This window comes from Triplophysa rosa, linkage group LG22 (assembly GCF_024868665.1).
Source record: "Triplophysa rosa linkage group LG22, Trosa_1v2, whole genome shotgun sequence".
In the NCBI taxonomy this organism is placed as follows: domain Eukaryota; kingdom Metazoa; phylum Chordata; class Actinopteri; order Cypriniformes; family Nemacheilidae; genus Triplophysa; species Triplophysa rosa.
This window is the reverse complement of record NC_079911.1, coordinates 14,641,094-14,654,466: the sequence shown is the minus strand read 5'-3', so window position 1 is coordinate 14,654,466 and position 13,373 is coordinate 14,641,094. Positions and strand designations below refer to the sequence as shown.

General features: G+C 38.4%; 1 protein-coding gene across 1 annotated transcript in view; it reads left to right on the top strand.

The window, feature by feature from the left end:
• The window catches only part of uvrag (UV radiation resistance associated gene), a 94,618-nt gene that overhangs the window by 12,355 nt on the left and 68,890 nt on the right, over positions 1-13,373 (top strand). The window contains exons 7-8 of the mRNA XM_057321484.1: positions 4,988-5,093; positions 10,461-10,587. Coding sequence (XP_057177467.1) covers positions 4,988-5,093; positions 10,461-10,587 — 233 coding nt within the window. The remainder of the gene's footprint in view (positions 1-4,987; positions 5,094-10,460; positions 10,588-13,373) is intronic.

Genomic DNA, 13,373 nt, shown 5'->3' with positions numbered 1-13,373 from the left:
ACCGGGTTGTTCCATATTGAGTCACTTGTGCATTGTCTTACGAAAATATTTTGGTTTCTTTTTTTGTTGTTAGAAGCTGAATCTTTTTTTTATTATTCTTTTGTAAAGGCTGCACGTGTCATGTATACTGGGAGTATATTTATTTCTTTTGGAATAAGCAGGTTGGCTTTAAAGGTGACGCATTAAACTTAAAGGGTGCCCCTTTAAAAAAAACTGCAGGAGCCTGTTGCTGTTGCTGTATAATAAAAATCTACAATAAGGTTCTTTAAAATATAAATATATTATTTCATAGAAAAAAGATAGAAACGATGTGAGTGTAAGAAAATAACAATTTTCATTTTGGGATCTAAGTACAGTAAATTAAGTGGAAACTTTTCCAGCAAGTGTGTGTTTGACTGTGTGTGACCCGTATCTCCAGTAGGAAAAGAGGAAAGAATGGCAAAGACAACAGGACTCTGGCTGTCACCTGATATAAGGGCATTTATCAGCATTTATACAAACAAAATAGAGACGGAAAACATTTTTCATCCATTCGTTTTATAGATACCAATTACACAGACTGCTTCACTTCCTGTCTTTGTCTTTCCACATATGCATGCGCAGTCTGATCCGTGGAATGTTCTGTGCAATCGGTTCTTTCAAATCCAAGGACGACGTGACAGGAGGCAAAAAAGAACAGATCTTTGACCAGACTTTGCTGTTGAAAATATATATTTTTTACAAGTAACAAATAAACTGGCAAAAGTGGTTTTGACACGCTTCTGTGTTTCTGGGCCTGTTTAGGTTGTGACATAAGATGGCCGTCAAAACGTCTTCAGGCTTATCTTTGTTTTCTTCATAAGGCATCCATCTTTGTTTTCATTTCCTGGCCTGATTTTACTGTGCTGACTTGCAAACAAACAATAGCTGAGATTTATTTGGTTATCACTGGACGGTAAATACACAAACACACCGAGAGTACAAAATGTGGGGCTGATATTGAGAAGGCAGGATGAAACCAGATGAAAAGAGACAGAGCAAATGATTCTGTTCTGTTTCCATCAACTCTGGAATGAGTTGATACATGTTCCAGGTCAAGGAGTTAATGCGTTTTAAAAAAAAAATTTTTTTTTGCTTTTGCTGCTGTGCAAATACAATAGAAAACATAAAATTGCAGGTTAGTTTACTTAACTTTTGATCTGCATGTGAGTTGAAGTCATGATGTCATTACACTACTAATTAACTTCACCTTCATTCAATAGTAAAGAGTAAAGTTATGATTACCTGACTACTTGACTCTGGGCTGGTGCAAGCGGTTGCCAGGGTGTTGCTATGCAGTTGTTAGGGAAATCTGTTAGCAGTGACCCATAATAGCAAACACATAGTAATGCCTTGTGAGAACAAATTGTCGCCCTAGTTTTTATAGTGATTGTTCACCAGAAAAGTAATTGGGATGGCGTTTGCATTTGATGTCTAAGCTGACTTACCGGTTGCCAAGTAACCTCCCGTGCCCTCTTCTGATTGGCTGCGCGAGATAGGTGTTGACTTCAGACGGGTTGAGGGCTGATAAGAGTGCAGACATGCGTGAAATCCGATTGGGCGATAAATGCCGCTCACCTGGGGGAAGTGGCCTATCAGATTTCTCCATCTCAAACACGGTGACGATAAAGCTGTCAAATCAGCTTTGACCTGACTTATCGACGTGCCACATCACCCTGCATATAACAAGAGAGACATGGTTGATAAAAAAATATATATATTTTATCCTGCCGCTGTGTGAACTTGTTACAGGGTAGATTTGAAAGGCCTGCTGATTTATGTCCGTTTAGAGGGCTGCTGGGAAATGTGAGAGACATTAAGAGGAAGGAAAAGAGAGGCCCCAAATATGAGCAAGAGGGGTGTCGTTTCCGATCTCCAGAAAAAGAGACGTATGAAATATGGGGGTCTAAAACGACCATCTTCAAAAATCTTTATTTATACTATAGTCATCATTTTATTCTACTTGCAGGTTATTTAGTTTGACTTGGGATAACTAGGTCATGTTTGTGTGTGCTGAATTCGGTGTGAGGAAGGTCTGCGGCAGGTCAGCTGTGCTTTGTAGCAGATGTAGAGCATTTTAGCGTGGTCAAAAAGGACCACGGTGGTCACGGGAGGGCTGAAACTTAACCCAGATGGATCGCTCGGGGAGTATTAGTCTGCATTGTTGCACCGTGTTGATATTGGCACTTAACCTTTGTCAACAAACTGTTTGATTTCAGAAACACTAGTCAATCGGAGAATGTTGATGGTGTGGATCAGAAGCTGGCCACGATGTGCTTCTCCTTGCTTTCTGGCTTTTGGATCGTCGCTGTTTGGTGATTGCTGAGAAATGAAGGGTGTAATGATGTCATCAGTCTGAGTGCTCTGTCACAAATCGAATGGTTTAAAAAGTCTCCACAGATGTGGAGATACAATGCAACTTGGTAGAATACAGCGGTTTCTATCAGCACGTGGAAGGAAAACTTTCCCCTTAATGCCCAATGCGGTGTGCTATAATTCTTAGCCCGGAACCCTAAAATCCATTGAAACCAGTAATTGGAGGTTGTTCCATCTATAAATGTGCATTCTTGCAAGGTTTTTCAGGGCGTTGTGGTGATCTTTTTTCTTCAGTTTTTTGGATAAAAAAAATCTAGTTTGTGCAAATGAGCGTCTGCTTTGTGTGCAGGTTGTTTTTAAGCCCGACTATATGCACTTATGAGTCTCCTTGTGGGAGTCCAGTGAGAATGTGCTAATCCTACTGAGAGAGAGAGACTTTGATGAAGAGTGAATGAGTGAGGTTGTGTGGCGTGAATGGAGAGTTAGAAATAAGTGGATTGTCCGCTGGCACAGAAATGTTTTGTGGTTGAGATCCCAGCAGTTGTTCATGAAAAGCTCCCATGTGGGCCAATGTGAGTGGGTATGCACTAATGAGAATAGCAAAAGGCACCCAAATATAGATGTTGTAACTGTTTCCTCGGCCAATAAAAGAACAGCACATATATAACAATGGAAAAACCTAAAACGTAGAGGTTTAGTATGCATTTCCAGTCTCCATCTCTCTGTGATAATGCACCTGTCACCAACATAAAAGGGACAGTTTACCCACAAATAAAAAACTCTGTCATCATCTACTCGAGTTGTTCCAAATCTGTATGCATTTATTTGTGCTGATGAACAAAGAGAAAGATATTTGGAAGAATGCTTGTAACCAACCAGTTCTTGGCCACCATTGACTGCCATAGTAGGACAAGTTAAAATGGTAGTCAAAAGTGCCCCAGAACTGTTTGCGTTCCTACATTCTTCAAAATATCTTCTTTTGTGTTCAACAGTACAAAGAATTTTTTCCTACTATGGTAGTCAGTGGTGGCCAAGAACTGTTTGGTTACAAGCATTTTTCCGAATATCTTTCTCTGTGTTCATCAGAACAAAGAAATGTATATTATAATATTATATATATTATAATATTATTCATATTATAATTTCAGATTTGGAACAACTTGAGATGATGACAGAATTTTCAGTTTTGGGTGAACTGTTCCTTTAAGACAAGTTTAAAAACAAAATTAATTTGAATAGACAATGGGGCGGTTTCCCAGACAGGGATTAGGTTAAACCAGGACGAGTTAAATTAGGACATTTAAGCAGTTTTTACAATCATGCCTTACAAAAAGCGTCACTGATGTGCATTTTGAGACAAAACAAGGGCACTGGTTTATTTTAAGATGCGAGCTGTGCAAGCTGTTTTCAGTTTAGACAGCGCTAACATTTATTTTAGTCTAGGACTAGTTTAAACCATGTACGGGAAACCACCCCAATGTGTCTGCTCTTTGTTTGAATCACTTGTTTAAATCTGCAAGCATCAGACTGTTTTACAAATCAATTAACTGTGTATAATGTTGCTGTTCCCTATAAAATCCCTCTGGTAAACTGGCCAAGCCAATAGTTCCATGCATTTGGCACTTGGCGTTTGTTGTACCCTAGCCACATAGTTTACACTGTTATGGGGAGTCATCCTTATAATTGTCTGTCTTATGTTGCCTTTGCATTTTATACTAGGATCATACAAATTATTTGAAAGTGAAAGTATTTATCAAACCTGTATGACTTCTTTTGTTTTTTTGAAGAACATCGATACTAAACAAACAACATTGGCCCCAGTTGACTTCCATTGTATGGAGACAAAACCACTGAGACATTTCTTAAAATATCTTCTTTTGTGTTCCACAGAAGAAAGCAAGTCTTAAAGGTTTGGAATTACATGAGGGTGAATAAATGATGACACTCTTACTCAGAGAGTCTTAAAATCCATTGAAGCGTGTATTGTGACATAATGTGACAGAATATTTCTACTTTCACTTGATGTTGCTTTGCCGCGCCACTCAGGTAGATAAAAAATTACGACGTCCATGTAAACCGCAATCGAACGTCTGGGAGTGAAGCCATTTCGTGTGGTTGTAAAACCAGATGAGTCAGAAAACGAGGCGCCTAATGTGAACTGTGGCAGAAACGGGCACAACAAAGAAACCCATTCGCAGTCATTATGAATCGCTTAATGATCCTGTTATTAAGAAAGGTTTATATTAACAAGGCTGTTGCCTTTGGTGGTGAATAAACAAATACGCGAAAACAAAGATGATAGGGCCTGACTTTCTGTCATGTGAATATAGTTTGTGTTCTGTAATAGCAACAAATATAAATCTGAAATCTCACGGCGTGTGGTCATTTCATGTTCACATGCGGTAATTCATGTTCCATCGAATCTTTGTTTGCATGTTTGTGCATGTCTCCTGTCACACTTGTTTTGTTTACTTGATGTCATTGAACTAAATTGAGTTGCCACGCATAAGCAGTTTTGTTTTACAAAAAGTGCTCTTTTCAAATTAAACGGATAATTCAAGTAAAATGAAAATTTGTTGAAATAAGATGATTAAAATGCTTTTTTCTCATTTAATGCAATACAATGTGACACAATATGTGTGTGTTTCCTCAGGCTACACACAGCCCAGAGAGCCATTAAACAGACTCAGGTGACAGTACAGAAGATCGGAAAAGAAATCGAAGAGAAACTAAGGACGACAGCATCCTGCACCGAAAAGGTGAGACCCCACCAATGCAAAATGATGAGATGTCCTAGGGCTGTTCCTCTGTTCTCATTCAGGATAACTTTAATATACTGTATATTTTATATCCTGTAGCTTCATAAATCCTATCAAGCCTGTTGGGTTTTCTGCACCTGGTACATGGTACTGGTGGTAAGACTCTGTACAGCACCTCTGCAAGTATAAAAGAGTAAATTTACAGTTGCTGTATGCTTGACAGGATTTTATAGCAGATTGTCAAACTCGATTTAAAATTCAATATTTCGCACTGTGGTGGGGATATTGTCTTTCCAGGCTCACAGAATCGCTGTCCAGGAGAGATGGGGGTACGAATCGGTGTATAGCAGTATAAAAAGAGAACAATTTTACTGGGGTGGATGTCCTCAAAAAGTGCAATTATAAAACTGTATATACAGTAGAGTATACACTACAATAAAGTATACATTAAAACTGCGTATAGACAGTTTCAGCGGCAACAACATAAACAAACGTTATGTGGCCCAAACTTAACTTCCGGTAGACCTCCGCAATGAATCTATAACTGTGAAGTAGTTTGAATTTAATTCAATACAATTAACATACAATAAAATATCAATAGTAATTAATATTCATATAAATGAAATATAAAATAAATTGTTATATTATAACCAAACACAGACCGGAAGTTAACCAGGCATGTGCGTCCGATGAAACTGTCTATAAAAAAAATTCTGTGTGTTTTATAGCTCATAAAAGTTCAGACAAACATATTTTTGCAAAAAAATCAATAAGTAATAAAATAACAACAAAAAAGTATTTCTTATTATGCCACTTACATGAAACTACATTTCATAAAGCTTTATTTTATGCTGAATCTCTTAACCGTTAGCCGTGTTATTACAGGTGAGAACGATAGATCTGTGTGCCAGTACCCTCAGTTTGAACAAACAGGAAGTCAGTGACTGAAGCCTGTGTTCTGTGCTATTGTGCAGACAGCAGCAGTGTGGTAAATGGCCTCAACGTTGTGTATCTTGTATTACGCAGATCCTCATAAATATGTCATTAGGTGCTTGGGCGGCTCTCGTATCCCACGTTTTGATGGATTTAGCAATCCAAATCTCCCTGCTTTCCCACTGCTACTTATCGAGGTGCATTTCTCACCCAAAAATCCTCTGTTTGTTTTTCCACACTCACTGTATCCTTCAGAAAAATGAAAAGTAAACGGAAGAAAAACGTGTGGCATTTTTTGAGGTGGCAGTCAGCAGATGGGAAAGCGCAGCTGTTCTGAGGGGTTTTAAAGTAGATTTGGAAGTTAATAAACACAAGTCTTTCCCAGCCGGATGAAAACAGACAAAATCGGACAACTTTCACTCAGAAGATTTTTTTACCTGTTTCTCTTGAACTCTTCAGAATTTTGATCCAACGCTCCGTGATGCCTCGCTGTTTATGTATGAGAGGGCCGAAGCATCCTAACCAGAATGGAACCTCATACAGTGTTTAGACATTTAAGATGCACTTAAAAGTGTTTCAATGTCTTTGTATCGTAACAAAATCACAAATCAAGTGAAGTTAATAAGGTTTTGATAATACTAATGTTTAATAAACATTTTGATCAAATATATGGTTGTCCAGTTTGGTTTCCTTTTTTGGAAAAAAAGTTTAAACTGGGCGATTATCTGGTCTCCCAGCCTCACCAGTATGGTTTTGGGCTGGTTTCAGCTAGACCAGTTTTACACCACCATGGCTAGGCTAAGAAGCCAGCTTGGCTGGCAAAACTAGCAAATCACTTAGTTGGTTTCAAAAGTATTTTTCGGCAGGGATACAGGTGAGCCAGTTCTACCTCATGTGGTTATAACGAACGGACCAATGTTTAAATGGATAGCATTTTAGACCGTCCGTGTAGTTTCTCAGAGAAAAATACTGTATGCTTTGACTCGCATGCTTGTGAGTCATAAAGATTCCCTTAGGATGCCCCCACCGCACACACTCGCACTCGTCTTTGATGTTAAAGTACTTAGTGTTTGTATGATGGCCCCTCCACCTGTTGAAATGCTGTTTTCTCAGGGTAAGCGAGTGCTACAGGACATGCTGTTGATCTCTAGCTCTTTAGACCTATGTGTTTTCTTCCTCGGTTTTAACGGAAGCCTGATACTCATTCAGTTCCAGGGCTTTGCCATTTTAAATGTAGTTTCCATATGAAGCGTGTTGGTTCCAGGGTTTGGTTTGGTTGGTGGAAAGAAGACAATGAATGACACTTTTCATTTTGCTCAAATCCAAATGAGCCGTGAATTTTCATGACGTGTAATCAAGATTTGCAAAAAGCCCAATCAGCAGAGTATGACATGCATGTAAGAAATGATTTAATTTGTGTCAGAACTGTATATACAGTGGGGTTTTCTAATTTAGTACAGATTTTTCATTACAAATGGTATTGTCATCAATAATTTCAGTGAGAAGTTAACATCTTAGTTGGTTTAACCAATTTTTGCTAAAATGACAGCTTGAAGGATTTTGTTCAATAAATGGTGGTCAGTATTATTTTCCAGCACGATTTGAGAATGTGGCAGAAAAAAAATTAAATCTGATCTTTGTACAAAGCAGTTAACACCCTTTATACACTGCTCAATAAAATGAAGGGAACACCTAAATCACACTGTATTAGATTTTAATGAACGAAATATCCAGGTTAAAACTCTTCACTTATATACTTTGCATAATGTTGTGAGAACAAAATAATGTGACAATGGTCAATGAAAGCCAAAATCATATACTCATTCAGTGCAGGAATTACAGTAAGATCACTGTAAAAACTGGAAATAGTTTAATAATAATTGCTTATGGCTGATTAATTACCATTTGTGTTTTGACAGTTTTACCACAAAATTCATTGTTAAACTTTAGTAAATTTGTGCTTACTATGGTTTACTACAGTAAAACTAAAAACTATTACTATAGTTAAACCATGGTGAATTTTCATAAGGGATGCTCGGTGTAACAAATTTGCAAGTTTGATTATAGTGACCTAAAATCTTCAAATTTTCTTAATCATTTAACGTCATATGGTATTTTGAATAGCTTAATTGTCGTATTTAACTTATATTTTACATTTCAGTTTTTTTTGTATGCATTTAGTCATTTTAACCCTACTGAATATCTACAATACAACTTTAAAAACTTAATGAAACTTACATATATTGGGAAAATAATCACACATACTTTAGGTCGTTGGTCAAGTTTACGTGAATTACTGTATTGTCTCTTCCTCGCCAAAACCGTATTGGCAGGTTTACGGAGTTCTGCGAAAAACGTCAAACTTCAAGATATGTTTACACTAATGACTGATGCTCTCGCTCAATCACCGCAACAGAACAACCTGGACTGTACGAAAGGTCAGCAAGGCTCTGAAATGCCTGTGAAGTGTATCAGTTACTGCTGCTAATGAGCAAAAATCTGTTTCCAGTTTTCAGACTTCAAGTTATGAGAACCTGATTACAGATCAGAACGTTCGCCTCTTAAACAACCAGACTGTCACTTCTTACTGGCCTCAGGTCAGCGTCGAGCCTATTAGAACATTTAAGCGATCAATAAGGATACGCACTTTTGAGACACAGCTAATTGAATTACTCGGTACTTTATTTTGTTAGAGGATGTGCGTACATCTTATACTCCCCATGAAATCGCTTGATAAGCGTAGTTTTTTTAACCTGCGTTTGCACATTTCCTGTTGAAACAGGAAATCGAGAGTGAGGTATTTCAAAGGGCATTTTTTAATGAGCTAAATAACCATGATTTACTACATCCTGTTGCTAGTGAGTAGTAGTTGTGTGAAGTTACATTGTTGTTTTAAAGGGGATTTTATTTGACGATTACAGTTTATACTTAATCAAAAAGAGAAAAAATTCTGGATATGTTTATCTGCTTAAAGAGAGTTTTGACAATAATTAGAAATACTCTAGCATAGGACTGTTCAACGATTATTCGCGATTAATCGCATCCAGAATAAAAGTTTGCGTTTACATAATATATGTTTGAGCACTGTGTATATTTATTTTCTATTCATAAACACTGTACATATTTGAAAAAATATATATAAATGTCAATCAATGTTTATTTACAATTTAAATTGTGTAAATATTAATAAACACATGAAAATATTTCCTAAATGTATACATGTACATGTGAATGTGTATGTGTTTAGAAATACAAAATAAATATGCACCATGCTCAGACATATATTACAGTATGTAAAAACAAACTTTTATTCTGGATGTGATTAATCACGAGTAATCGTTAAACAGCCCTGCATTTTATGCAAAATATTTTGGCACGCAAATGCGTCATATAAGTTTTAAGCAATGTGCAAGAAAGTCATTGTTTGTGTTGTCGTGCCACTGCCGATGTTGGTCAGCACGCAAACTTTAAATCTTTCCCCCTGGTATAAGGGCTCAAGCGTTTTGAAGATAGAGGCGCTCTCTCCGCCGTGTCTTTGACTGACACTTCCTCAGCTGCCAAGTGCGAAAATACGAGATCTTGAGATCTTACCTTGATCTAACGTGAGATTTCTCGGTCACTTCCACTTCATATCCCTAACACCCTGTGTATATTCAGTCACGTGTGTTTTGTTTGCACACACAAGCCAAATGCATGTTTTTGTCTTCTTTGTTATATAAATTTTCTACCGTTTCTGTAGTTGCATGTGCGAGTGTTTATTTATTTTCAATATTTCTCCAGCTGGTATTACGCGATGTGCATGTGTTGCGCACCACAGCGGGGGCTGGAGGCCATGTGGATCTAACATTTGAAGATGTTCCTCTGCTGTGCATTAAACTAGGCAACGCTGGGTTTGATAGCACCGCCACCAGCAATCATATAGTCTGAAGATACAGTGAACGTACCCTCCATCTTATCTCCTCCCTCACTCTCTTTCCTCTGCTTATCTTCTTTCTATCCCACTTTCACCCTCGTCAGATCGCTGTTCCTCATTAGTGCGTTTGGCTCACTAACAGTCCCGAAAGCCGCAGGGCTGTAGATGTTTGGTAGATTAGATGCATCTGCCATAGACCCGATTTCACTGGGTGCTGGAGAAAAAGCTGAGGGGAAGATCTGGCGCTGACGTTCGCTGTAATCTGCTTAAAACTTCATCCCTTGTTTTTTTTAGTACATTAATGTGACTATTTATGGCATCTGGTTGTTACCAAAACGGGCGATTGATGGTCAAATTTGAGTACTGAAACTTGTCCAGAAATTTTAAGCAATAATTCATCCCACTAAAAAACTGTCCTGCTTAAATGTTCTGAATAAATCAACTCAATAGAGATGCTTTAGGAATGGAACAAAACAAGAGAAAGCTTTTATTCACCAAATATTTTCATACTTTCGCTACAGAAGAAAGAGAGGGAAGGCATGCAGCTGCGCATCGGCATCCTGAGGTGTGAGTTGGAGAGACAGAAGAAAGCTCTGGCCAAAGAGATGGACGTGCTACAGAAAGAAAGAGCACAGCTACAGAAGAAAGGTAGCTATATTTACCCAGAAATCACTTTGGGTACAGAAATATTCACATGTGTTCACATGTCACATCCTACACTTGTTTCTCCTGAGCTTTCTCTCTGTACTTCCTTTCTCCCTTCCTTCCTTTTCTGTTCTTTTACACACAATGGTTTATATCTCCAAAGTCTGCAATAAGGCAGCTTCGTCTTTCAAACTTTGTGTAAGGCTTTAATATGAAGCTGTTCATCTTATTTTTACTGCTTTATCATCACATGCAGAAGTGGCCAAAAGTGATGTCCAACTTTGGACGATAGACAATGCTCTTTTTTCAAATATTTTAAAAAGATGCATTAAAAATTGTTGTGTGCATGTTGCATTGGTGCGTTGGAGTGTGAAATGAAGCTCAGCTTTGAGAAGAATTTAACAAGGCTTGGCAAAAAATTACACACACGTGCAAAGGAAAATGACTACAACTATTACCACAAGAGAGAATCAACAAATATTAATAACAGATCAAATTGTAGTCGAGATTTTTTTTCGATGTATTTTTTGTATAGACCACTTCGTAAGATGTAAACGCTGGTCCAGAAGCACTTCTGGCTTCATTTTTAAAAAACATTTTTAAGTCTTACATGTATAGTAAATAAATAAGTAAATTTGTTTAACATTTTGATTAAGTCATAACTGTTGGGGTCTGTTGTATTTTGTTCAAACATTTGTGTTGTGTTAAAAATTGAAACATGAAGTTCTTCTGGACCAGTGTTGTTTACGTCTTCCGGAGTTAGTGGTTAGTGGTTATTACAAAAAACTACATTCCCTAGCCAAAAAGTTTTATTTCCAATAAATACTTTAAGTATTTTATACAAAACATCTCATACTTTGATGGTTTAATATAACCCGAGGGGGCGTTAAAATGACATTTTTCAACTATGACCCCCCTCTGACATCAATTTTGGCGACTACTTTATCTCCAGACATATGAGATAGGGCAATGTGGGCTTCTGTTTTCATCTTACATTTGGGATAATTCACCAAAAACGGAAATTCTGTCATGAATTACTCACTCTGACAGTTCTGGGGCACGATTGACTACCATAATAGGAAAAATTAAATGGTAGTTAAAGGGATACTTCACCCAGAAATGAAGAAAAACGACTTGAGGGTGAGTAAATGATGACAGAATTTTCATTTTTGGGTGAATTATACCTTTAACATAACATTATTCCAGCTCTCTGAACATAAGGCGAGCCTGAAAAGAATTCTCAGTTTTTCAGACTCGCTATTCTCATGTAACTTCACACTGCCTTCATCCAAGGTCAATTGAAAAGTCTGTGTTTATCCAAACCTTAAGTTCCTCACTGCCCCATTCGTCACGGCCTCCTGCCATTCAGGTGCGATTTCGAAATCCCGCTCTTTTTATTTGTCAAATGTTGTGGGTGGGCGGGAGGGAGGTGTGAAGAGGTTTGTTTGATTGATGGGGTTGCTGGTGTTTGACTTGAGGGTTGGGCATTCATAAAGAACACAACTTATACACGCACACTTGCACATCAGTAATGATTGAATGTCCCGGTACTTGCCATTCCATAACGCATTGTCTTCATGACCTCCTCATCTGTGGAAACAAACAACGGATTTGGGGTTCATGGAAAGGTCTGTCTTAAGCTGGTAGATGGATGACGTCTTCTCATATAGAAGCTGGTTCTGACTGGTGGTGCCTGTCTGGACTGGAGCTGGAGCTCGAGGGAGCGGCCCGGCTTTATATTCACACACAGGAAAGACCTTTACAAGCAAAAATGTGTGTTTGAATTGGGGAAAGAGGAACAGATGATGACATGCCAGTTGACCTTCTGGTTCATTCATGCATTCTTCCTTCTCTCCCTTTCTTTCACTTTTTTTCTCCCTCCCTCTCTCACTCACGTTTTTTCCTCCCTGTCCCTTTGTGTTAATTCCTGCTCTTCTTTCTGTCTGGCGAACCCCCCGCACCCAAATTTCATTTAAACGCTAATGGTCCTTTAAACTATTGTCAGTCACCACTTATTTGCCGTGATATTAACCGGTCCGGCCCTCAGAGACAGCATGAAAGTCTCGTCCAAAACTACCGTAGTTTATCCCACTTATAAAGGGAGATTGCTAGAAATTACACAAAATGACTTAAGTGTAACCATCTCATCTCTGTTCAGTGTACAAAGCTGCAGTCAAGCGAGCTCGCACGTCCTCCCCGTTTCTGGTCATTGAGCGGCTCCTCTTTTCCACTGAAGCTTTAAAGGGTCAAGCCTCCTGCCTCCATTTTCCTCGCTCTAATTTCTCGTCACGTCCACGCACGTGTTGTAAATTACGCCAGTAAAAGCGTTTTGACGTTGTTATGATCGGCGGTTGCGCTCATTCTGCCGTGACAGCCCGGGGACGGCGGGCCTGTAAACGTCAAACTTAGAGGCACTTTGCAAACGAGGAAAATATTAAAAGTCCTCTGCTGTTCAGAGAGGGGGGAGAGTTTTTGTGGGCGTTAAGACTTGAAACACCTGTTTGGTCCATCAGTCTCGCTTTGGGTTAGATTGACAGGGTAGGTTTTTGTAAGTTTATGTTGTGGATATAGCTGATTAAGTTTATATATACAGTGTGTGTTTGAGTGAGTTAATGAAACCGCTAGCAAAGCAGATCGGTTTACATGAGTTCAGCGCTTTTAAACCTCAACGCACTGTAATTGGATTATTTTAATCAGTTCTTTGGACATTGTTTTCTTCAGAAACCATCGGTAGTACATATTTTAGCAAAATCAAAAAGGCATTAGTCATTTCTTTGGCCGGATTAGCG